This window comes from Streptopelia decaocto (assembly GCF_964273445.1).
Source record: "Streptopelia decaocto genome assembly, chromosome: 6".
Classification (NCBI taxonomy): Eukaryota; Metazoa; Chordata; class Aves; order Columbiformes; family Columbidae; genus Streptopelia; species Streptopelia decaocto.
In genome coordinates this window covers 17,020,912-17,045,257 of record NC_138660.1, presented here as the reverse complement: position 1 = coordinate 17,045,257, position 24,346 = coordinate 17,020,912, and the positions used below count along the sequence as shown (strand labels likewise).

Here is a 24,346-nt window from a genome sequence, read left to right as displayed (position 1 = left end):
TTCCAGGCTGTTATTGGCAATACTTTTGATCTCTGTACAGAAAAAAGGATTATCTCATCCAGAGATAAAAATTGCTGGAGATCCTGGGTGAACATCTCTGCACTCCATTGTTCTTTCCGGTGGAGATATTTTTGAACTCTCTATGGTGCATATGCAGATTCTTTGAGGGTGGTCTTTCATGGCTTAGAGCCTGTGTGCACTCTTTGGACGCTAAAAAATATCAGGGCAAGAATTTTGTCCCAGCAGCTTAAAATTTTTCCTTCTAGGCGTATGTGCTAGTTGCCCATTTCCCTGAACATGAAAAAGAGTTGCATTTCTGCTTAACAGTGAAGGGTCAGTGCGGGATGACAAGCCGTGAGGCTGCATGTTCAGCTGAAGCTGTACAGCAGAAAGTGAGGAGAGAACGTGCTGAACTGCCGGCCACTGATGTCACGGAGCTTTGTAGCCTTTCCACTTCCCTCTGCCCTGTTTAGATTGGGCCTGTATTTTCCCTTTCTGTGTCTCATGAAAAAAAAATGAAAAAAAAATCTTGTTGGCATATAAAACCTTGAAAAAACGATTGCTAATAATTGATTCAATGATGCCAATACAACTCTGAAGTGCACAACTGAAGAGATGCTTACTACATAAGTTATAGTTGAACTACAGATACTCCTCATTTATGCTACAGAAAAGTGTCAAGCCTTTACATTTGACTAAAAAAGTTAAATGTAGCACTTCTACTTGGTGTTAAGTAATACTGAAGGCTGCATGAATTTGTTTTTATGAGGAACAAAGAAGGTGTTAACAGATAAATCAGTGTCTGTGCCATGTTCATTGTTCACATCACTTAAATAAAAGGACAGAAAAATATTTATATTCTGAAATGATAATCTGGGTGGATATGTATTATGCTAAATACAAAAAAAACTGGAGACAACCAAGGCTAGGCGTTGTTCAAAATGTTAATTTTGAATAGGATTGGTCCAAATAAGTCAATTCAGTTGGGAAGCTGCTTGGATTATTTGTTTTCAATAAAAATATTTCTTATCTGCTTCAAGACTCTCCACATGCAAATAAGACAAAAGATTTAAACAAACAAATGGGAATGAAAAACCCAGAGAGCACTTTGTCCCCCAGTCATGTCCCAGAGTAAATCTAGAGTTGGCCATTGTGTTTTACTTCCTTGCTTTCAAAAAGCAAAAGACTGTCTTCAAAGTGAAGCTGTAGGGGGCCATAGGGGTGTTTTTGGAAAAGTCACGTATTGTTAAACACTGACTGGGACTGTCTTCTGTTGACCAGTTGTCAACAATGTGGGCTGTGAGGAGATCTGCTAAATGATAATGTGTCTGCTGCTTCCCCCTATTGATGCTTCACAGCCATTTTTGCATAAAGCTTGACTAAAATTTCTGGTTCTATTAATGCATTATCTTTTAATGAGCATATATTGGTTATAGTTTTTCAAATACATTTTGTTGTCTGTCTTTGATGAGACAGTATTTTCATACTCATGTATCTATCCTGAGTTTCTCCTTTTTTTAAAAAAAAAGAGCTGATTAAGGGTTTTTTTTCCATTATTTAAAAAATATTTGTCTACTTTCCTTAGTCATTTACTATTTGCTTTTCAAATAGCTTTCATCTATTTGCTATGCTGTTACTTATGGCTCCTTAGTGCTCTGAACGTTATCTTCTTTCAGCGCACTCTAGCCTTTGAAGTTCTGATACTTTCTTTCCTATGGCGTAAATGAGACGCTCTGTATGAATTACACAGCGCGAGCAGTTCCAGCTGGCGGGTGACAAGGGCCGAACCCCGGCCACGAACACCCCCGCCATGTCTGACGCGCCGTCACACGAGGCCGCCCCACCGGCGCCCTCGGCACCGCCCCTGGGGCTCGCGCAGGCGCTGTTTGACCGTTGCCATGGGAACGGGCTCGCGTCCGGGGCTGGCGGCGCAGGATGGGGCTGAGGCGGCTGCTGCTGCGCTACTACCCGCCGGGTGCGGAGCGGGGAGGCCGGGGCCGGCCTGGCGCTGTCAGGGGCTGTGCCGGCTCGGCGGGGACGGGGCCGCGCGCGGACGACAGTCGTTGGGCGCGTGGCGGGTGCCCCTGTCAGAGACGCGCGGGGTGTGGGGGACTCCTGTCATGGGGGGTTTCCTCACCCCTGTCGGAGGCGTGCGGGGGGCTCATGTCACGGGGCGTTTCCTCACCCCTGCCAGAAGGTTGCGGGGGGCTCTTGTCACGAGGGGTTTCCTCACCCCTGTCGTGGCTGGGGTGGGATGAGCAGGTGGGTCACACACCTGCAGCTGGGTTGACTTGAGGTGCAGGTATTTTGGCACTGCGGTTGATGACTTCCAGCTGGGCATCGCTGATCCGAGCTGTAATTAATGACTTATCATTGCAAAACCAAGGCAGTCTTGCTTGCATTGCAGTAAGGAGTTTAGAAGGTCAAAAGTGGCAGTTGTTGGCACCAAAAATTCATAGAATCATAGAATGGTTTGGGCTGCAAGGGACCTTTAAAGATCATCTCATCCAGCCCCTCTGCCATTGGCAGGGACACTTTCCCTACCTCTCTCCTTTCTTCAAGGTATATGTGTTATCGAAAGGCCTGTTTAGCAAAAAGTTGCCGCGTTTCTTATTTTTCTTTTCTTTGAAAAGCTATTCTGCTAAGTACTCTTCATAATTTATTATTAACTCAATCAGGAGACTTAGTGAATTTTCACAGGTGAAACAAGATGGAGATGGCTGGCTCAGAAAGTGTGTTGTAGTAACAGATCTTTCTTTCAAATTAAGTATTTTTCTTGCAGACTTGGTAAAATGCAAACTGACATAAAAATTCTTCTAAATTATCCTTTCCCACAGAAAGCCAAGGAACAGCAGAACTCTTTAACAACTGTTTCAAAACAGGAAACAATGCGGTTAAAGATTTTAGTACTTCAGCTCAGTAAAAGATGCAGAGGTGCCAGAACATACCTAGAAATTGAAAGTGTGTTATGGTTTTCTATACGCTACTACACACAGGCCTTTGCAAACATTGAAATAAATGTAACAGGTTTTGTAAAATGTGTTTTCCAGTCTTCTTGGAACACCAAACTACCATATATATCTTCAGGACAGCTTCTTTGAAAATAGAGCTGATGAAAGCATGCAAAAAGTTGTTGGGGAAAAAAGAGCTTGTTAATTTCCAGAATAGAAAATGGCTCATAAATAATAATGTTTAATATCTTTTATCATATAATCATATCAGAGTTGCTCATGACCCTGCTAACTCTCAGCAAGAACAACCGACCTTCTCCTAGTTACTGGAAGTAGGGCTGCTGAAGCCAGTGGAGCCATAGAAGTGGAAGCATTGCACTCTATAGTGCAGGTTATAAAATCCCTGACATAAAACTAAGATCTTTTTAAAACTTCTGTTTTGTTTTTTGAAGGAATTATGCTGGAATATGTACAAGATGGTGAGCCAAAGACCAAATCTATAGATTTACTCAATCTTAGACCTGAGTAAGTATGATGCTATTTCAGATAACAACACTCTCTGCTGTTTTATAGCATGTTCATCTGCAACTCTATTTGATTGTTTTAAACATATTTGAGGTCAACTATGTCTTTGTTCACTGAAACACACAGAAAAGAAACCATAGTTCAAATAATTCTCCTATTGTTTTAAGTACGGAATCTTGCATTCCAGCTGTTTTTTAACCATCATGCTTTTCTGTTCAGAGGTGAAGCCTCCTTTTGCTTGTAGGGTTATGGGTATCGAGATGCTTGTACAAAGCCAGCAGAAATGTACAGCGCTGAACTTTGTGATGAATGACAGTTTCTGTAATAGTATATCTGGTCTTCAGAATGTGTTCAAAAGTGGGTCTAACTCAGCCCCCAGTTTCATTGGTTTAAATGACCTTTATGTAAATAGCTGAAAATAACAACTAGACATCAGTTCAGATCTTTCCTGTTAATTAATTAATCCTTGTAACAACCATAGGTAAGGAGATGTAATCTAGGCAAGTGATTCCCTCACATATGTTCATGTGGCAAAACTATGTATCTGCTTCTGTTGCAGGTAATGGAAGTTTTCTGGTTTAGATTTAAGTTTGATAGGATAGGTTTAGGTAAGATAAAAGGTAGTGGTCACTTCATGAGGAAGCAAGTGAGACTTGCTATGTGGAGGACAATCCTCAATCACATCTGGCTCTGCTTTTCAGACAGCTGGAATGCACCAGTCTGAACCTCTCATACGTCTTCCTGGTGAGGAATGGAACAAATTTGTTGTAATGAGAATGCTGACTTGACAAGTTACTATGCTGAATTATCTTTAATACTGCTACATGTAATTTATGCACCAGTGCTTGGGAAGTTATTCGGCTGGCTGTTTTGTGCACTCAGTGACAGAATATAATGGTATGTCAGAATCAGAGAATTGTTTAGGTTGGAAGGGACATCTTGAGTCCATCTAAAGAAGGGTCAGCTAGAGCAGACTGACCAGGACCATGTGTAGCTGGGCTCTGAGTATCTGCTAGATGGAGGCTCCTAAATGTCCCTGTGAAACTTATTCTGGTGTTTGACCACCCACAAAGCAACAAAGTGTATTTTTGTGCTCAGATGGATTTTTTTCTTTTGCCTTTTTTTTCATTTGTGCTCCTTGATGGTTTTCTTCTCAGTGGGCAGTACTGAGAAAAGTCTGTCTTCCTCTGCTTCATTTTCTCTTGTCATTTATTTGTACACATAATAAATATGGAATATGTATTGAGTTTGCATGCCGTATCTAGTGTTTTTTTAACATAACTTTTTGGTTGACATCAAACACTATGGAAAGATTATCAGGATTTATGCAGCTCTCAACTATTTCTTATGCTTTCCTCCAGCTAATGTCTTCTTTAGGCACCCAAAATAAAAAATGAAAAAAAAGCTGGGAGCCTTAATGTGGAGTTTTTTAGGCAGAAGGGCATGAAGTAATATCAATATTGACATTGATGTGGAAAAGTCCTTGCATGTAGGCTAAAGTTAGTAGACAATGTAGGCTGTACATGCAAGATGAAAAATCCAAATTTATAAAATATTTATTTTTATCTACCTGGAAATGTCAAGATCAATACTCTGGATAAAACCTAATGAGTCACTTTATGAAAGAAAGAAGTTGTCTGCTATTAGTTAACAGGAGTATAAACACTGAGAGGATACTAATTTATAGGTATGTTAGTGGCTCCAACTTAGAGGACTGATGTAGAAAATCCCCTTTAGATGGCAATAATTTACATACTAACAGAAATGCTTGGTTTTCTTGCTAGGACATTTTAAATGTATGTTGGTGTTTGACTGCTGGGTATTGTCAACCCTCAGTTTTTCATGGATGGCCAGGAATCAGACTGTGGACCACATTTTAGAAGTTATTCTCGTAACTGAGGGTTACAAGAACAGGCATAGATTTGTGAAGCCACAGATAGGGATAATTTTAACACTTTACATATATAACTTATCTTGTTGCTACTTCATGGGCAACTAATTCAGAATTGATGACATTCCACTTTAATTTGGATATTTATTCCAAAGCTACCAGTTTTGGATACACATCTCCCTTGTCCCTCTGTGGAAACCGTTTGAAAAGGTAAAGTTCTTGCCAAGCTAAAATTTGTAAAACTTTCAGCTTAATGAACAACTTCAGTAAGAGAGAAAAGAAAGTATAGAAACCAAGAAAGATTTATCCATATTTCTTTAAGCTCTTACAGAATAAGTGCATATAATTGAATTGCTTGCTTTGATTTCTCTGCAAGTAAATAATATTCTTGCTTTTATAATAATAATTATTACCAGAGGATGAAATCTGGTGAATTTGGTGATTTTGTTTTTGTTGTTTTTTGTTGTTGTTGTTGTAGTTGTTTATTTATTTATTTATTTCCCCTCATAATTAGCACAGATGCCATAGCCTTGGTAGAAGAAATTCAAAGAAAAGAACCTCTCATCACAGCTTCATGCAAGGAACACGTCATACATTTAGTACGAAGATTGCAAGAGAAGCTAGGGGAAGAAGAGGATCACAAGTTCCATCTTTTTAAGGTCAGAGGCATCTTTAAAATAATTTGGGGGACTTTCAGTTGTGTGTTTCAGTTGTGATGTTGCATGTCTGTTTCTACTGCTGCATATTGTGCCTGAGAGCAAAATTTGGACTTTATGACCAATTTCTTGGCTTTTTTCAATCACCTCTGCACTGTTTAGAGCAGACGTATCAAACTCACTTTCACCGGGGCCCACATCAGCCTCGCAGTTGCCTTCAAAGGGCTGAATGTAATTTTAGGACTCTACAAATGTAACTAGTCCTACCTTTATACAGTCCTAAAATTACAACAACTGAGTCTGGCTTGGTTATGTCTGCCAGGAATTCCCACTAAAGGGATGGGAGGTACAACTGTTCTTAGACACTGTTTACACAGGCTTATGTACAAGGGTGTGTTTTGGAGAGAAATAATTTTCCTTGTTGTCAAGACTCTGTGAAACAGCAACACCCATAGTCATGTTTAAACAAAACCTGTAAATAGGCCCCAAGTAACTTAGGTTCTTGGAAAGGCCCAGATTATTTTCATACGCTTGTTTACTTGTTCTTCATTTTGTGAAAATTGTGATTATTTTAGGTATTCTGCTACATACAGTATTACTGGTTGTCCCTACTTTCTACCATTACTATTATGTTTGACATTTGGTAGTTTGATCTTCATCTGACAGCACCTTGTAAATTTCTGTTCAATGAGTAAGAATTTTAAGAAAAAATATTAGAGAGACATTTCAGGACTTCAAATCCAGGATTCAGTGTATCAGAAGAAAATAGGTTTAATTGTTTTTAATTGTGAAAATAAAAATAAAATTGCTTCCAGAAACGGCATGTTGAAACCTGGTATAATTAAGTGTTGTGTCTTTATTGTGTCAGCAGATGGCAATGTGTAGCTGTTAAAAATTGCTGGTCAGTACCATGTAATTGATTGTTATCTCACAGCGAGAAAAGAGAGAAGTTTTGTATTTATTTGCTTGGCTAAAACAAAATCTTACCTGTTGCTAGATATAACTTGGTTTCTTTTAATCAACGGTACAAATCCGGCTGAATGCTACCAAGATCTGTGCATTTAACCTTGAAAACGGAGCTATGTAATTAGGCATCTTAAAAAGTTGCTCTTCTAAGGTATGCTCTCAACTGAGACAATGCTTTTCTCAAGCTTTTAAAATTATTTGTTCATCACAGAGATTGATAAATCACAAAATGCGTGTCCAAATTTCAGTGTAAATAATGTATTTGTTTTTTGTTGGATATAGTGCCATGTTTGAACTTCTGTATTTGCAAAGACTAGAAGCAGACAAATCCAATCAATGCTGGCTTATTTTCTTTACTCAAGAGTAGCCAGAAGTGTGTAAAAAGAACTTGGTTTATATTTCAGTTCCATTTAATGCTTGTAAATGGAACATGAGGATCAGCTGCTTCTGAGATACTAAAAGAAACCACAAGAGGTGGGTGGGAATGAGGATTTTTTTTTCCCTGACAATGTTCCATGTGTTTGTACTATTTGGGAATGAATATTTTTTCCTGTTGCACTGGAGCATAATCTTAAATGAGTATATAAGCCTGTCTTTTTGTTATTTCCAGTAATTGTGGTGACGATGTTGTGTTAGGCACTCTGCAGAGAAGCAAGCTTTTGTAACATTTTCTCAGGTTTTAAACTATTACATAGCAGGGGTATGTTGTAGTGATTTGCAGTTTTATCGTGGGGACTGCTGTAGCAGATTTTGCAGAACCAAGGTATATTTTTTTAATATTACCTTATGATTTGATTATTGTATCATTTACACAAGCCATTCTTGCTGGCTTAGAGTTCTGTGGATGAAGCAGCTGCAGCACTGGGCTTTGGAAGGACAGAATTACTGCAGTGAGCTGAAACTGAACATAAACCCGTCTAGTTTTCCTCCCTTTTTTCATAATTGTTAAATATTTTTGTTTTTCAGAGTTGCCTGCGTGAAGCCTTAAAAATGTCATGGATCAAATTTCCATAGATTTCCATAATTATCCATTCTCATATGCAGATATTTGTATACTGTGGCTGTTTTTAAAAAAAGGCAAAACATTTTTGCCTTTTCCACATCTTGGTTGCCCATTTCCACTGCTGTAGCTGAAAGTACAACTTGTCCTACTTTCTCTAGAGAACAGAATTTGCTGTTTTTCTAACATAAAATACTTTTCTGTTTCTCTCTCAGTCCTTCACTTAACCATTCTTATTTCTTTTCCATTTTGATCAATCCCTACTCTTCTGAGCAGAAGATCTCTGAGCTCTCATTTTTCTTTTGGAGACAGGCAGCTGAGAAAGCTAGAGATAAGAACAAAAAGTTGAAGCTCTGGTAATATGTCAGTGATTAAATGGCATTGTTCATAAATCATTTCTTCTTCATTCTCACGCTAAAGAGAAGACCTAGTGGACCGTTTCTGTATTCTTAACATCCCTTTACTTTACTGTCAGCAATTGCTGTGATTTCCCAGGTTATGTTTCTATTATGCTCAAGCAGAAGCCAACTTGTAATAGGTGAAAGTTGTTCAAATGCAAACCCTGTTATACAGTAGCCACCTTTTTCAAACACAAACCACATTACATTTATTTTGGTCATTTACAAACTGTCCTGGCACGCTGACTTTCATTGGCAATATCTGAAACCATTTTTAACTATGTTTGATAAACCAGAATATATATTATTATGGGTATGAGATAATTTACATGAAACATACAAATTGTCTGGTTGAAGTGCCTTAGAAAAACAACATTAGAAAAACAGTTACTTCCATAACCTAGATAATACAGGCAGACGTAAAATTTGAAATTCTGCCTTTGAATTATGCCTTGATAAGTATCTTTGTTATGGTTCTGCATGCCTTTTTTGTCATGACCTCATTGGATGCAGATGTAGCTTATTTCTGTTCTCCTTTTTTAAAACAAAATCACATACTAGCTGAAAGCATCCTATAACCTAAAAGACTCAAAATACTCAATTCAGCTGGATTTCTTGAATCACTATATAAGGCCTAATGTTAGTTGGGATTTCTTTCATCAGTGATCTCATCAGGCATGGTCTCCTCACTCATTTGTTTTTGCCCTTGTGGCTCTGTTCCAGGGTTACTTTGCTGGTCTCAGATGGACAAAAAGCAAATTAGGAGGAAAGAACAGTTCATTCAAGTAAAATATAAATTTGAAATCACTACTATATAATATCTTCAGTGATAACCTGCTGAGACATGAGTCAGTTTTTAGTTAAGGATTAATGTATTACAGCTGTAACTGCTAATCTGGCAGGAAGAGGATAAAATATTAATCTATTTAATATTTTGAGCATTTTTTTAATTGCATCAAATATTTTCTTCTCACTCCCCAACTTCTCTTTCAGGTACTTAGAGCACATATATTACCACTGACTAATGTAGCATTTAACAAATCTGGTTCCTGGTAAGTTGTTTTCAAGTCAAAATACATAATCGCTAATCAAAGTTTTGTATTTTTTAATTAAATTGTAAGGATATTTCAGTGCTTTTATCTTGCTGCAAAAAGAATTCAGCTGTGCTGCTTCTAAGCAGTTTTAAGCATGATTGCGGATTAGATATCAGGCCTTTGTGGAAGAATCAATGGGAGATGCAAAAAAATAGTGGGTCAGATTCAATTTATGCAGTTTTTTTTGGCCAAGGTGATAGTTTGTTGGCAACTACCATATTTCAGAAAGAAGCACCTTTATGGCAATAAAATGAATATTACTAAAATCTAAATGAATCTCTGACATAAATTAATTTGGGACTTTCACTGTAGTGGCATTTCATGATAATTGATTTCACTATGGGCATATGCCTAACCATTTTTTCCTTCATGTCTTGAAAGCAGCAGCTTGCTTTTTAGTTGAAATACATTAAAGATTAGAAACAAGATTTTGTTTTTAATGAGTAGTATTAAAAAAAAAAAAAGAAAGAAGAAGGAACCTCTGTAGTTATTAATCTATATTTTTGAAAGAAATAAGAAATCGAGGGTCTGAGACAGCGCTAACTGAAATCTATGGAAATATCTCACTTGACTATGCACCAGGATCAGTAGGATATTACTGTACTCAGAAATTAATTTATCTTTACTTCAGCTTTATCACTGGAAGCTATGACAGAACCTGCAAAGTATGGGATACTGAATCAGGAGAAGAGCTGCGGACACTGGAGGGACACAGAAACGTGGTCTATGCAATAGCTTTTAATAATCCCTATGGGTAAATATATTTTCTCTGAGATGCATCATAATTGCTTATCATGTTATTTTGCAAATACAGAACTGTTTCTCAAACTTTAATATAAAAAAGACTATCTCAAACTGAAATAGCTCAAATTCTGAATTTATAAAGTTCAACTATAGCTGATCACCATCATATACATCACACTGTATATTATTTGTATAAGAGAAATATTCAAGCATATTTTCTGCTATAATTTTTAAAAATGAATTTTAGAAATTCAAAATATAAATTCCATTAGGAGTTCAATGTCTTGAAAAATACATGTATATGTTAATCTGTGTTTCAATATATTAAATTAATTTTGAGAATATCGATATGATCATATCATGTTCTGAATGTTAATAATTCTTTACTGCCTCCATGTAATTGTATATGATGTGAGATATAAGTACTTACTACAGCTCGAGTAGCTTCAGTTAAGGAGAAAGAACATTTCTGTCATAACAAAAGTGGATTTCTCCATTATTATTTAGGACATGATACAGAAGTGTCAGAGCTATTGAGTAATTTTTATAAAATCCACAGGGTGCCGCTGTATGAATGTCAAATATGAACCCGTGTAGGTATTTTTTTTCTACAGTGACTTTTTGTCCTAGGTTAGAATTGCCACCTCTTAGGTGGAGGGAATTACATGTTAGCTATTGAAGTTTCATTGTCACTTGCTTCCTGAGGAAACTGTAATGTGTAAGCAAATGATTTTGCTTCTCTGTAAAATAAGATAAATTAATTCCTATTTTTATATTGAATCACATTACCTCTTTCACAGTCAGATGCCTTATTTGTCAGTCAAGCAATACACAGTTAATATCAGGAAATAAATGTTAGAGACTAGTTCTTACGCAATATGGAGCATCATCATTTCCTTCTAAATGAAAAGGTTTTATCTAGCATAGAACCTGCTATATCAATGCCTTATATTGTTATTATTCTTTACTTTAAAAAAGCAATTAGTGAAACTCTTTCATATACTTCGAAGAAACCAAGGTATGACAAAAATCTGTTCAAAGACCAATAACTAGACCATAACATAAAAGTGGAAAAGCAATATGCAAGAAAAAATATCTGATGAGAATGTTGAGCTACTTTTAAATTAAAAGTTCAGTTAAAAAAAAAAATCTGCTAATCCTTAGGTTTCAATACAGTGTCCCTTGCTACTTTTTCTTAGTACCTCACTTCAGTCTTTCTCTGTTTTTGGTCACAACGCTTCAACTGACATGCGTGGGAGTGGTGCTTGACCTCTGCAATTTGGGTAAACTACTTATAAAAAGACTTTATAGCTGTTGATAAACAAACAGATACTATCTGATGAAATGACATAACTTTTAAATACACCTGGAAGTGTGCATCCCTAATGTAGGTTAGTCACCAGTTATGAACACTTCTGTGCTAATAGGTAGGCACAGTGGGTGTTACAGAAAGTAATGATGGCGGATAATTTTTTCCCTTAACGTAACTTCTGTTTGTCAAATCCAGCTCCAGGATCCTGTAGTGCAGCAAAATGCACCAAAATGCATGCAAGCTCTGATGACAGGGTATTGTTTCTGTTAATTCTACTCTCTTTGAATTCAGAAGTTTTTTTCTAAGTAAAAATGACGGGATCTTTTCCATTTAGTGACAAGATTGCCACAGGATCTTATGATAAAACCTGCAAACTTTGGAGTACGGAAACAGGAGAATGTTATCATACTTTCAGAGGACACAGTGCAGAAGTAGTGAGTACTGGTGGATGTTTCTTATTCCTTTATGCTTCTACACACCGTCATGGATGGCTGTGAATTCCATGGCTGATAGGGGAAGGGGCAGCTATTCTGCTGCATCTATTCACACATTCAGACATTGTGAATATTTCTGCATTGCAAGAAAAAGTAGCCTGACAATTCTTTAGAAACAGAATAAAACATTGTATACAGTTTGAAAGGATATTTTTATTTTTAGTTTGTTCCAACTTCCCTTGTTGGCTGAATGTTTTTGAAAAATACCATAACAATCACAATTTTCAGTTTATTGCACGTATTTATTCTTTGTTTATATATACATTTTTTTTCTAGATATCTTACACTGCTTCTCATATTTGCAGAACTGAATACATAAGAACATCATTATTTGTACTGTCTTTCATGCTGAGATCTGTACTTTATGTACAGGACCAACTGGAGCCATAGAAGAATGAATTTCTGAAATTTTTAGTGTGTTAACTGGGAATATGTGGGATGCCAAAATGTCAAATATAAACAAAATGAGAACAGTTTAATCTTAAAAATGGTTGGTTTCCTTTCCAATGAATTAGAAGCCCTGTTAGCAATAACAAATATCTTGATGCACAGCATTCTGATTTAAAATATCAGGGCAAATCCACTGAGAATTTTAATGTTAATGCAGAATATATTTTTTAACAAAAATAACTATTTAATCATTATTCAATAAAGCATTTTGGAAATTGTTTCTGGAAAAAATTGGAACTTCATTTGTAGATTGTGAGGCCTACAACTGGTGTGAGAAAATGGTAGTTTACCTTGGTGGAAGGTGAGATTAATTTCAGTGGGTTTTTAATTTTCTGGATACTTTGAAAGAGAATGTTTGCTTCTTGAGACAGGCTGCAGTGATTTTGTGTCCACAGATCAGTTAGATAAGTATTTAAAGGCCTCTCAATTCCTTCTGGCTTCTGTAGGCATTAGACTAGCCACAAAGTGTTATGACTTGTGCTAGCAAGTAATTAGTAGAAGATAACAGCAAACAGAAGATGATGTGTTTCTCTGAATGAAGTCTGTTTCTGAAAGGCCGTTATTGCATATGATTCATTGCTGGAGAGGGCATGTCCATAGGTATTCAGTATGAAAAAAAAAAATAAGTTCTCTGGCACGGATCAGCAGGTTGTAGGAAGTACCATGTGTTCTGCTACGGCCGAAGCATTCGGGTCTCCTGGAGGAGGTGTGAGCAAGTACTCCTAGGAGAGGGGAGTACACTTGTTACACACTCATCTTGTGAGAGAGGATGAGTGTGCATGCAAGGGTAGGAAAATGCGTGTGTGATTAACACAGCTTGGAGTTACAGGAGGACTTTTAGAAATTTGTAGCTGTTTATTAAGATTGCAGAAGTTTATCTTTGTACTACAGGTACTGATACTGAATATATAGTTCTCTGCCAGTTTTGTGCTGTTAGGAAATTAACAAACTTCTTCAGTCTTGATTTTAATGAAAACACTGTGAACTAAGTAATTTCTCCCTGTGACACAAAGGGAAGAACATAAATAGAGAATTTTAATCCGGACTCGGAAAATAATACAAGAGGTCTTTCAGTAAGTCTTTAATGCATTGCCATTACAAAGCAGCCAGTGAATTCATTTCATTTGAGTAGTCATCCAGAGCTATGTCATAAGGATTTGTTGCCCTTCCAGTGAATTGTTGGAAGAATGCTACAATTTTTCTGTATTCGATAAAATATTAAGTCAGATCTTTAAATTATTTAAAAATGTTAATCTGACCCATTGAGAAAATTGATATACTCTTCTTTCCCACTTTTTCCATCCAACTTTTCTTGCTACAGGTGTGTGTATCATTTAATCTTCAGAGCACGTTGGTGGCAACTGGAAGCATGGATACCACCGCCAAATTATGGGATATAGAGAAAGGAGAAGAAGTAGTCACCTTAAGTGTATGTTTGCCTTCCTTATGTATTTAAAGATGTTCCTTGCTTTCTTAGTTTTCTGAGATAAAAACAATATAACCATTAAAACAGTTTCAGTTACCAGGTGGGTCCCATGGTGGTTGCATTTACAAAACAGATTAAGAAAACTTGAAGGGAATTATAAAGCTATGGTGTTTTATAAGAAGTCATATTTATCAAAAGATGGATTTTCTCATTTCCATGACATTACTGCTATAGATCAGAATGCCTTCCATTGCTCATTAAAACATATGGCTATACTGTAAATTATGGCCTCCTCTGCTTTAACATAAAGTAATTCTGAGAACATTAATGTCAGATACTACATCTGTCTGGATCTTCTTCCTGTAAGCACCAGCAGAGGAAAGACATCTAATTACCTCCAGATCGTGATGTCTCTCTGCTCTATGTGCCTTGCTCAAATTTCACAGCTTCAGACTGGCCTGTGTTGTTTCAATACATTTCTCTCACATAAATCCTAAATAACAGCGAATGCATAAGCTTCCCTTAGGTGCATGTGGCCTATAGAGTGGGAAAGGTGTTTTCTCCTCCTTGCCTTTTTCTTCCTCAGAGCCCTGAGCAGAGCAAAGAACAGTGGAATTGTGAACCTTTAGCTTATAAATATGCTTACCTTCATTTTTCCAAGCCTCTCCACTAACACCGGTGACAAGCTGTACTGCAGTTTACTGTAAATGAATCATCTGTTTTCAGTATGTATTGGTGAAGAATGTGATTCTGTTTAAATCAAATATGGAATATATGCACTGATGACATCATTGGACAATTGGTCATTGCTTAAGTGATGTGCCTGACTGTAGGTCTTTCTGTCAAAATTGTGATATGCACGACAAGACAGTAAGATATTTCAAGGTTATAAAAGAGCTATGCTGCTGAAAAAAAGCTACATATTGAACTACATTAATGGAAAAGTAATAATTTGCTTTCTCATACTTCTTCTATAAAATTATTTCAGGGGCACTCAGGAGAAATTATTTCTTTGTCTTTCAACACCACTGGAGATAAGATTATCACTGGCTCCTTTGACCATACAGTAGCAGTGTGGGATGTTGGCACTGGCAGGTACTAAAGTACTAATAAATATAATTTTACATTGCATGTTTTAATGACAAATGAAAGAGACAATGTTAAGCTACAAATTACAGACCTGGTCCTTTGGCTTCATTTAGAATATGCGTTCCTTCATCTTATCATTTTATTACTCCTGTTCCCTTTGTTCTTCTGAAAAGGAATGCTTCCCATGAAATGCTTTTGTACATGCTTTTTGTTGAAATTTCCATCTTATTAGCAATGAGGAGGCAGACAGAATGGACAGGTTCTGTGTATGTTGCTGATGAATTCTCCAAACAGGAAAATATTTTGTCGGTATGGAGCCTCATTGTTTTTGAAGGTGTCTAGAATTTCTAGATGGAACAGACTATTCAAGTAAAAAGAAAGTATATTTTATGTCATAGAAAATAAGTCTGGTCATATTGCCTTTCTAAAGCATAGGTCTGTCTTCCTTTTCGCAGTTCTTTATGTCAGTATAAATTTATAAAGAAGAGAAAATTTGGCCTCTCTGACTGCGGAGAACAAAATGTCTTTATAATTATGCTAACAAATAATAGTGTAGTAGCTAGATATGAACTTATTGTGTTATCCTGAAAAATCCACTTGTTTTTTCAACTGGAAACCCAGTATAAATAGAATAATAAAATGGTTGCCTTGATTATCGACAAAATAATTTATGAAGACAACAACTCCACTATGTTTTCAGAGGTCATGTCTTTTTTCTTTTTGTGAAAGCAAGTGTAATATCTCTGAAATTTATATATAAAAGGAAAGTGTATGTTTAGTGATATCTTGGGGTAATAATGTGTATAGATTCAAAATGAAAGTAAACACGTGATTTAAAAAATAATGTACACGTAGTACATAATTTAAGGTGTGACCCTGTAAGGTTTGAGCTTGTTCAATACCAGCAGTTTAATATTTGGCATGTAAATACTTAGGAGGTACTCATTCAGTGAATCAGACCTTTGGATTCAGCTTCATTCAGCCTGTAACTGGGGTCAGGATGCTGGACACCACGATGCTGAGAGACATTTTCTTCTTATTTGGAATTATGGTGCAAATATTAGAGCTTCCATGTACATTTCACTAGAAACTGAAGGCTAAAGCAGTATTATCCTGACTGAAACAGATTTTTTTTTTTTAAATAATTTAAATGGAAAATTTTTATGTCATTTCCCAAGTCAATTTTCTGGGTTCTTTCTAACTGACTATCTCACAGACTCTGGTTTCTGTGAGATATTCCACATGTTATTTATTCTGCTTATTGATCAGATATTTACACTGAACCTTAAAGCCTGAACTGTCTTTTGAAATTTGGAAATTAAAGCTTTTAAATTTTAAATTAAGACTTTTTTCATTGTTAGGTATTTTGCATATTAGGTATTACAATAACAGCAGTCTTGATGGACAAATAATACGTTCACATATTATTTCCACTGTTTTTTTCTGCTTGTTGATTTTTGGTTTTACTGTAAGAAAGTCTACACAATTACAACAGTAATTCTATAAAATGACATGAATGGCATGAATACAATAATGTTTTTGTTATCATAAACAAATAGAAAATTCAATTGCTCAGGAGATTTGCTTTGCTGTTCATTTGGCATATATATTAGTTTAGCTATTCATATATCTCATGCAATGAATAAAAACATTTCAGTTACTTAAACTCAGTTGTTTCTCTAGTCATAAATTTATCCATTAGTTAAAGCAGTTTTCTATTAATGATACAGTGATATTAGCATTGTGATAATAAACTAATTTACTAATCCTTTAATATATATAGAAATTAATCTTTTTTAGGGTTCATTACTGTATAGGCCATTAATTCATAGGAAGCAATAATGGCTAATTGTACCCTCTCTATTAGCTAAAGCTGAAGGATTTAATGGAACTAATATTGTCAGGCTTTGTGTAGGAAAGAGTTCAGGATTAATGAGGATTAGAAATCATATTTCAGTTTGGCCGTCATTTGCCTGTTACTTAGGAACATGCTAACATTAAGTACCTGATTAAGTTCTGTTTGATCTTCAGTGGATTTTAGAAAAGGCTTAGATTATATGGAGTTCTAAAGATGTACTGTTTACAGTTTGTTTAAGTAGGATAATAGGATGCATGTGCTTTGTATGTAGAAGGATAGAAGAAATCTGTCTCTGGCACTGGAAAGTCATCATATTTCACTGGAAATACGTTCACTAAATATTTTTGAAAGATAAGGGTGGATTTTTCTATTTTATTCCTTACTGATTCATTGTCTCAATGATAAAAAATGGAATTGATGTAGTATTAGAATCCTAAATTAGCTGTACCACTCTGTTTCATTGCTTTAATAGAAAAAATGGTGAAGACTTGACACCTTTACTATCTCATTTTATTATAAACTTACTTACAGTTTATATTCATTGATCAAAATACAGACTAAAAATATATATATATTTTTTAATTTTTTTTGGTAGAATGTTACATAATTTAGTAGGTCACCAAGCAGAGATTAGCAATGCACAGTTCAACTGGGACTGTTCTCTCATTGTCACTGGATCAATGGACAAAACATGCATGGTAAGAACATTGAGTATGTACTGAATATGGCTACTTGATACATAAAACTATATCTTTTGTAAATGGACGAACACTATTTTAACCTAGTACATGTAATTCATTAAAGAATTTACAACTAAATGTGAAACCTATAAGCTTAGTCACTTCAATGAAGTCCAGTTAAATAGCAATATATATATATTAAGGCTCATTTAATAAATACACTGAAATAAAAAGAAATACATAGGACTTCATTAAACTGACTAAACAGTGACTCTTTATTGATTGATATCCCCCTTTCATATTAATACCTTCAGTCAGACATCAGAAAGGACATATACGTTTTGCTTTATGGATCAAGTAGAAATCTATCAAGTAAATTAGTCAAAATAAGCAAAAAAAAATTACCCTTATTTATCTACGCAGCTGTGGAATGCTATGACTGGGACACATATAGCAACTTTCACAGGTCACAGTGAAGAAATATTAGATGTCTGCTTTGATTATGCTGGTCAGCGTATTGCAACTTGCTCCGCTGATGGTAAGTGAAGTGACTGGGACTGCTGTAAAAATTGCAATAGTAGCATAAAATAACTTGTTCTTTTGGTTTTGCTTTGAGTGTATCTTGATGGAAGTGGAGTATCATGACTCAAAACTATAGATCAAGCAAAGTTTGTTGCATTGTAGGAAGTTTGGCATTAAACTTAAGAAGTTTTCCCCAGTTAAAATTTTCTTATTTTTCACACTTTAATCAACTCAAACTTGTAGAGAAATAATTCACTTCTGGCTGGAAATGTATTTTAAATGTTTAGGTAAGTAGCTTTTGAGTGAAATATTACTGGGTGGCTCAAATTTAGGCTTAAATGCAAAAGGTAGTTGGAATTTTAATGGTGGATTCACTACTAGGATTTCCAAAGGCACAGCAAGAGAATGGACAATAAAGAGGTACTGAAAGAAGCAATTCTGTTTTGTTATTGGTATGTAGCGGTTTTGTGTGCTTATTATTTTTTTTAGGAATCACAATAAGTATTTTTTGTATTCATCTGTATAGTGTTATATTATAGCACAGAATGACAATACCGTATTATTTTAATATACATATGTGTTTTGATTTGCACTCTCAGAAACAGGATGCCAGACTGGATGGGGGGCACTATTTGCATCTGATTTGCTGTAGTTGCTAAATTAAGACATAAGACAATGTAAAAAGTTTCACGGAATGTAATCAATAGCTTATGAAATACAATTAATATATTTTAAAATAGAATTAATATCTGAGAAATAATTAAAGCTTTCTGAATATATTGTACAGACATTCTGAAATTACAGACATTCTGAAATTACAGACTTCCCATGTTTTATGTGGACATTTGTTTTCACATATTAGAAGTTTTCCTGCAGAAACTATTAAGAAGTCAACCTTTTCCAATCAGATTACAGATCCTTTTTGACATATTTTATCATTGGAGGAAACTGTGCTAAGATTGTCTTCTATATATTTTAAAATTAAACCTGAGGATGAAGTCCTTTCTACCTTATTAAAATGTTCTTATTAAAATGCATGTTTAAGCATCACAATCACAAATGGCTCCTAATCTACTTCAACAGGATCAGCAAGAGTCTATGATGCAGAAACACAAAAGTGCATTGCAAAGCTGGAAGGGCATAGCAGTGAAATTTCAAAGGTAAGTTGTCTGTGGTTTGCACTTTTTCTTATTTGATTATGTGTGACATCCAGGCCACCAGTCTTTCCATGACAGAGGAATACCATTAAAGAATGTGGTGGTAAAATTGTAAATTTTTAAGATGGAGAGGTCTGGTTAAGAAATTATCTTTACTAAAAGAACATTACTTTTGACTAAAAGCTATCGGTCAATGATTGTTTCCAAGTCCCCACTTGTGAGCCACAGTAAGACTGGGTGTGCCACTCCTAAAGGCTCCACCAAGAGCTATCTCTCCATATTGCCATGTTATCTACTATTTGATTCCTTAGAACTGGGAAAGTAAGCAAGCTACTTGAGAAGTCTGTCCCTCCCAGGGATGGATACCTGGCTTACTTAACATTGAAGTGATTGTTTTTCCTTATCTCTTTCCTTTTTCTGAACCAGTAAACAGGTTGGGTCTCCGCAATCACTTGGCAGAGGACAGGGTAGCAGAGAGGGAGATGCTCACTGAATGTTCTCTCACTCTGATCAGAGTTAATAGTTTGATCTGTCATTGATTGTATTTGTGTTATTACACCCTTGGAGTCTCCAGATATTCTCACAGAATAAGCACAAGTTTTTTAGTCTCTTGATGACATCTTAAGGCTATTGCCTCTGAGGCTTTTACCATCACTCTTATTCCTTGATTCTACCAGATCTGCCCCTCTTTACTTTTTTTTATTTCTCTGCACACCCAATTTATGAAATGGAACAGAAAAAAACATATTTCTGTGGCAGAATACCTGAAAAGTCTTTTTTTGAAAGTGAATAAGGGACTTGAAAGTATAAAGCTTGTTTCAAAAATCACTTGATCATGAAGAGTGTGCTCATGCACTTTGCTAGAAGTCTTATCTGGCTCAATTTTGAATGCCAAAGTTCAGTTCCAAATACACCTAGTTACTTCCAAAATTGTATGTATTTTTCAAACTTTGTTATTTAATGCTTGCAACTTTTCATTATTCTTTCAAATGGATAGTTTTCACTAGCTTCCAGGCTAGTACGCTAAGTCTGTGCTGTTTTTGTTTGATGTATTTTATAATTGAAATGTGACTATTTTGAAACTAGGATGGTTCTAGTGAACAAAACTCTCATGCTTTCGTTGTATTGATTTGGCTATTCTGATCACTCTGCTGAGAGAATATTAAGTTCAAAAGGGCTTGTCTTTCCTCATTTGATACACTCAGTGCAGCATTTCATACTCAGTGTGGATGCACTGCGGAGCGCAGTCTGAGCATGTGCTGACCTGTGGGTGGGTGAGGGACAGCTTCCATCAGGGTCCCCAGTGCTGGCGTGATCGTTTTGCTGGAACTGAGAATCTGCTCATCCGGGAGCATGTGGGAAAGATTTCTGCAGATGTTCTGTGTAGCTGTGATCACTTGGGAAGTTTATTATTAGGAAATGCGATTTCTGGGGAACAGGCATTTTGCCCTCAGTAATCAAGCAATTTTGCATTATTTAAGAAACCTGGTATTATCTGCTTAGTGCTATAAAAATATATCTGATTATCTGGAAATGCATGCAATTTTGGCAATGAATGTTTAACAAATATGAAGACATACTAAAAAATGAGTCACCTTTGGTGAAGTTTTGGTATTATAGAGATGTATGTTATTTAATTTAGAACTCTATAAGATATGTATTCATTTTACATTGGAATGATGACATTTAATAAAGTTGTTAGAGTTGTAGAGCAATTGTGATTTTGGGGGATAATGTCTTGATCCTATAGTGAGGTCATTGTATATAGACTTTTGTACATACACGAAGTTTTCAGCCACATAAGTTTGCCAGGGTGACTCTAACGGAATAGTATGTTGAATTTCAGCTGGAAAACTGAATGCAAGAGTTGCTGGTTTCTATTTTCACTTTTTAATCACTAAATATGCTTCTTTTTCTAAGCATATTGACTTGCTAAGTAATATTACCCCTTTTTATATTTTTTTAAAGATATGTTTCAACCCTAAGGGCAATCGTATACTAACAGCCAGCTCTGATAAAACAGCTCGACTCTGGGATGCTGCTACTGGCCAATGCCTTCAGGTGTTAGGGGGTCACACTGATGAGATATTCTCCTGTGCTTTCAATTACGCAGGCAATATAATCATTACAGGTAACAAATATATTCCATTCTTCTTCTTCTTCTTTTTTTTTTTTTTTTTTTTTTTGAGACATTTTGTATCTTATCATGGTAAAAAAAATAGTCTGAAATGTGTCCTGGGGCCATATCTCAAATGCAGGTACCAGCAGTGACTTAAAATATACTAAGAAAAAGCTAGAAACTCACTTTGGAACTGAGGCTTAAGTAAATATGGTAATGAACAAATTTGTATAACGGCATGGGCAAACCGTACCATGTGTCCTATGGGCATGTACTAGCCCCACACCAGTGACTAACCATTTTCTTGCAATGTATTTCAGTGAGGGAGGTCTGGATGAGCAAAATGCAAAGCTTTTTAGATGGGAGCACCCCTGTTGAGTATTTGGCGCTGCATTCTGTTCAGGTTTCATTGACTTCACACAAAAAAATCACGGGAGTGGGAAATATGAACGGAGAATTTGTTTCTTTGATCTTTTGAGTGAAGTACCAAAACATGGGATGCAGGATGACCTCAGCTAAAAATATTGCTGTAGGTCCTGCTGTCTCTTCCTAGGCATGGACAGAAAAATATTTCTCTGGCTCCAAGTAGATAGTTGGTGTAGATCTTAACAAAAATGGATAAGTTGTGCAATACAGCTAAATGATTGCCTCACAATGTGTTTTTATTACTAGGGAGCAAGGATAACACCTGCAGAATATGGAACTGACTGAAGACAAAGAAAGATCCAGTTCAGTATATCCCTACTTCATGAGTTTCATAGTCAATAGACTCAGTCTTGCAGATGTTTCCTTTCATGCTCTTTGTTCAGCTTCAGCTTTGATGAAATAGAGAAGTTACCTAGATTTTGATAGGTTTGACTTTTCTGATGTCTAGTAGATATGGAATTGTTCTTATCTTTAAATTGAATGGTTTTTTATATTTCAGTTTGTGCATTTTGGCTCTTTGGATACTGCTGAGAAGAGTCTGGCTCTGTTATCTCAGTCACGTGAGAGAAACCATGAGTAGTGTGAATGAATCCAGTAGGATGGCCCCATTTATTTGTGTGCAATTTTTTCCTTGTAACCCTTTTAATAAAAACTAGCATTATGATACTCTCAGGTGTGAAAGGTGTGTTGTTGTATACCTGCTGTAAGTACTTTTTTTCCTGTTGTTGCTGCGTTATAACTTATTGAGTTAAAATGCCAGTTTCACTACTTGTAATACAACGTCCCTCTTGATATTTCTGGGGAAAACCGGTAACCATTTGTGAACGACGTTGCTATTAATTGTTGCATGCATGTTGTATTTAAACTCAGTCACCCCACTTTTATACTTGCTCACATCTTTCCATTCATTCCTTTTTGCTCATCCCTCATTCTTTTGTTTTAATCTGAGGTGAAAAAATGAGGTGGGTGGTGACTCCAACTATGAATCCTGGCCCAAAGAATATGGCCAGCATAAAGAAACTACACACCAAAGATTTGGAGCTAAGGATTGTGACATAAACTGAAAAGTACATAAGGAACTCCTATGAGTTATTTACCACCATACAATGACCTCTAACAGAGGTTTACCTCTTGCCAGCAATTACCAACAGGCTTCACCTGTGCAAACCTCTTGCCACCTCCTAGCATGGCTCCTGAACCTGCAGCTGATCTTTGCAGGGGAGTAATGAAGGAGCAGAGCTGACTGGTCTCTTCCAGCAGAAGAAGAATGAAGCAGCAAAGAGGGCAGAATTGAGTGAATTATCTGTGGTGACTGAGAGGCAAAAGGAAGAAAGGTACTGTACAGCAGAGAAGGAACTTGAAGGTGTTTTGTTTATATTGTATATTTCTGGGTGGTTATGGACTTGAATTCTAAAGATTGTTAAATTTAATGGCAAATTACTAATGCTGATGTGTTCTGACTACCTCTGAGTGTTTGCCAGCATCCTTGTTTGTAATGAAGAGTCAAAAATGCCTGTCATCATTTGGCAAATATCCTAGCTGTTTCAAGTAGTGTCGTGTTGTGGGAGAACTAGGTGGAGTGCTGCAGATCATTTAAAATGAAACCTTTACGAGTAGGCAAAGTGACTGATATTAATGCTATGGGGATCATTGTGGTGTTTGCTGTTGTTTTGTGCAAAGACTTCTGAAATCAGAAGAGTATCTCAGGAATCCGGAATTGAAAGGGGCAGGAAAGGCAGTGCAGTTCTGTGCTACTTTAGTATTGCCCTACCTCCTTAGGTCAGTTTGTACTTAGAGATGTGATGTGGGGGATTTCTGGCTGACAAAAATGTAGGAAAATCAGTGTAACGAAATGTTTGCAAATATTGCTGCATAGTTAAGAAATGAAATTTGACTTGCTGTGTAAGCATCACAAACTAAAAAAGTTCTTTGGACTGCCATTAGGAAGTAGATTTTCTTTTTGCTTAATCTTTCAGGTTGGGTTATTTTTTGTTGCTTTTTTCTTTATGATTTTCTCTTATACTATGCTAGTGATTCATTGAATCAAACATATGTAGAAGCTTTTGGCTTTGAGTTCTTGTCCTGTTTTTATGCAAAATTGTGAGCTGAGGTGTCACGAAATATTACACGGAGGCACCCCGAGGTTAATTTAAGGGACAACAGAGTCCACAACAACTTTTATTAAACCAGCGAGAAACAGGGTTTTAGCACTCCACAAGTGACTTAAATACAGGTTCGGATATCAGTTGAGGAAATAATTTGAAGGGGCAGCAACTAATACAACAGGCGGTCCACAGTGTGCATACACGTGGCTGCACCAAAACAATGCCGGAGCCGGCCCTGGGTCCCGGAGGAGCACACACTTGCCAAACACGGTGCAGGATTATTTTTTTTAAAAGAGAGATACGCGCACTCGTAGTGAGTACGGGAAGTGTACACTCGCAATTCCGCGAGGGTAGATTTATAATACACTTGCAATTGTGCGAGGAAATAATTTACTTACACGTGCTAGTGTGCACGGAATCCTACACATGCTTATATGAAAGCACGGGAGGAAAATACACTCGCGGTTGTGCGAGGGGCTCTCA

General features: G+C 36.3%; 1 protein-coding gene across 1 annotated transcript; it reads left to right on the top strand.

The window, feature by feature from the left end:
* Positions 1 to 1,932: 1,932 nt before the first annotated feature.
* On the top strand, positions 1,933 to 22,039 carry DAW1 (dynein assembly factor with WD repeats 1; the record flags this gene model as incomplete). The annotated part of the gene is made up of 13 exons (XM_082055301.1): positions 1,933 to 1,975; positions 3,404 to 3,476; positions 5,882 to 6,026; positions 9,381 to 9,439; positions 10,113 to 10,235; positions 11,872 to 11,971; positions 13,803 to 13,910; positions 14,896 to 15,002; positions 17,450 to 17,552; positions 17,958 to 18,072; positions 19,140 to 19,216; positions 21,182 to 21,344; positions 22,005 to 22,039. Exons 1-13 carry the CDS (start codon positions 1,936 to 1,938, stop codon positions 22,037 to 22,039), a joined length of 1,248 nt encoding a protein of 415 aa, XP_081911427.1. The 5' UTR covers positions 1,933 to 1,935.
* Between the last annotated feature and the right edge of the window lie 2,307 nt (positions 22,040 to 24,346).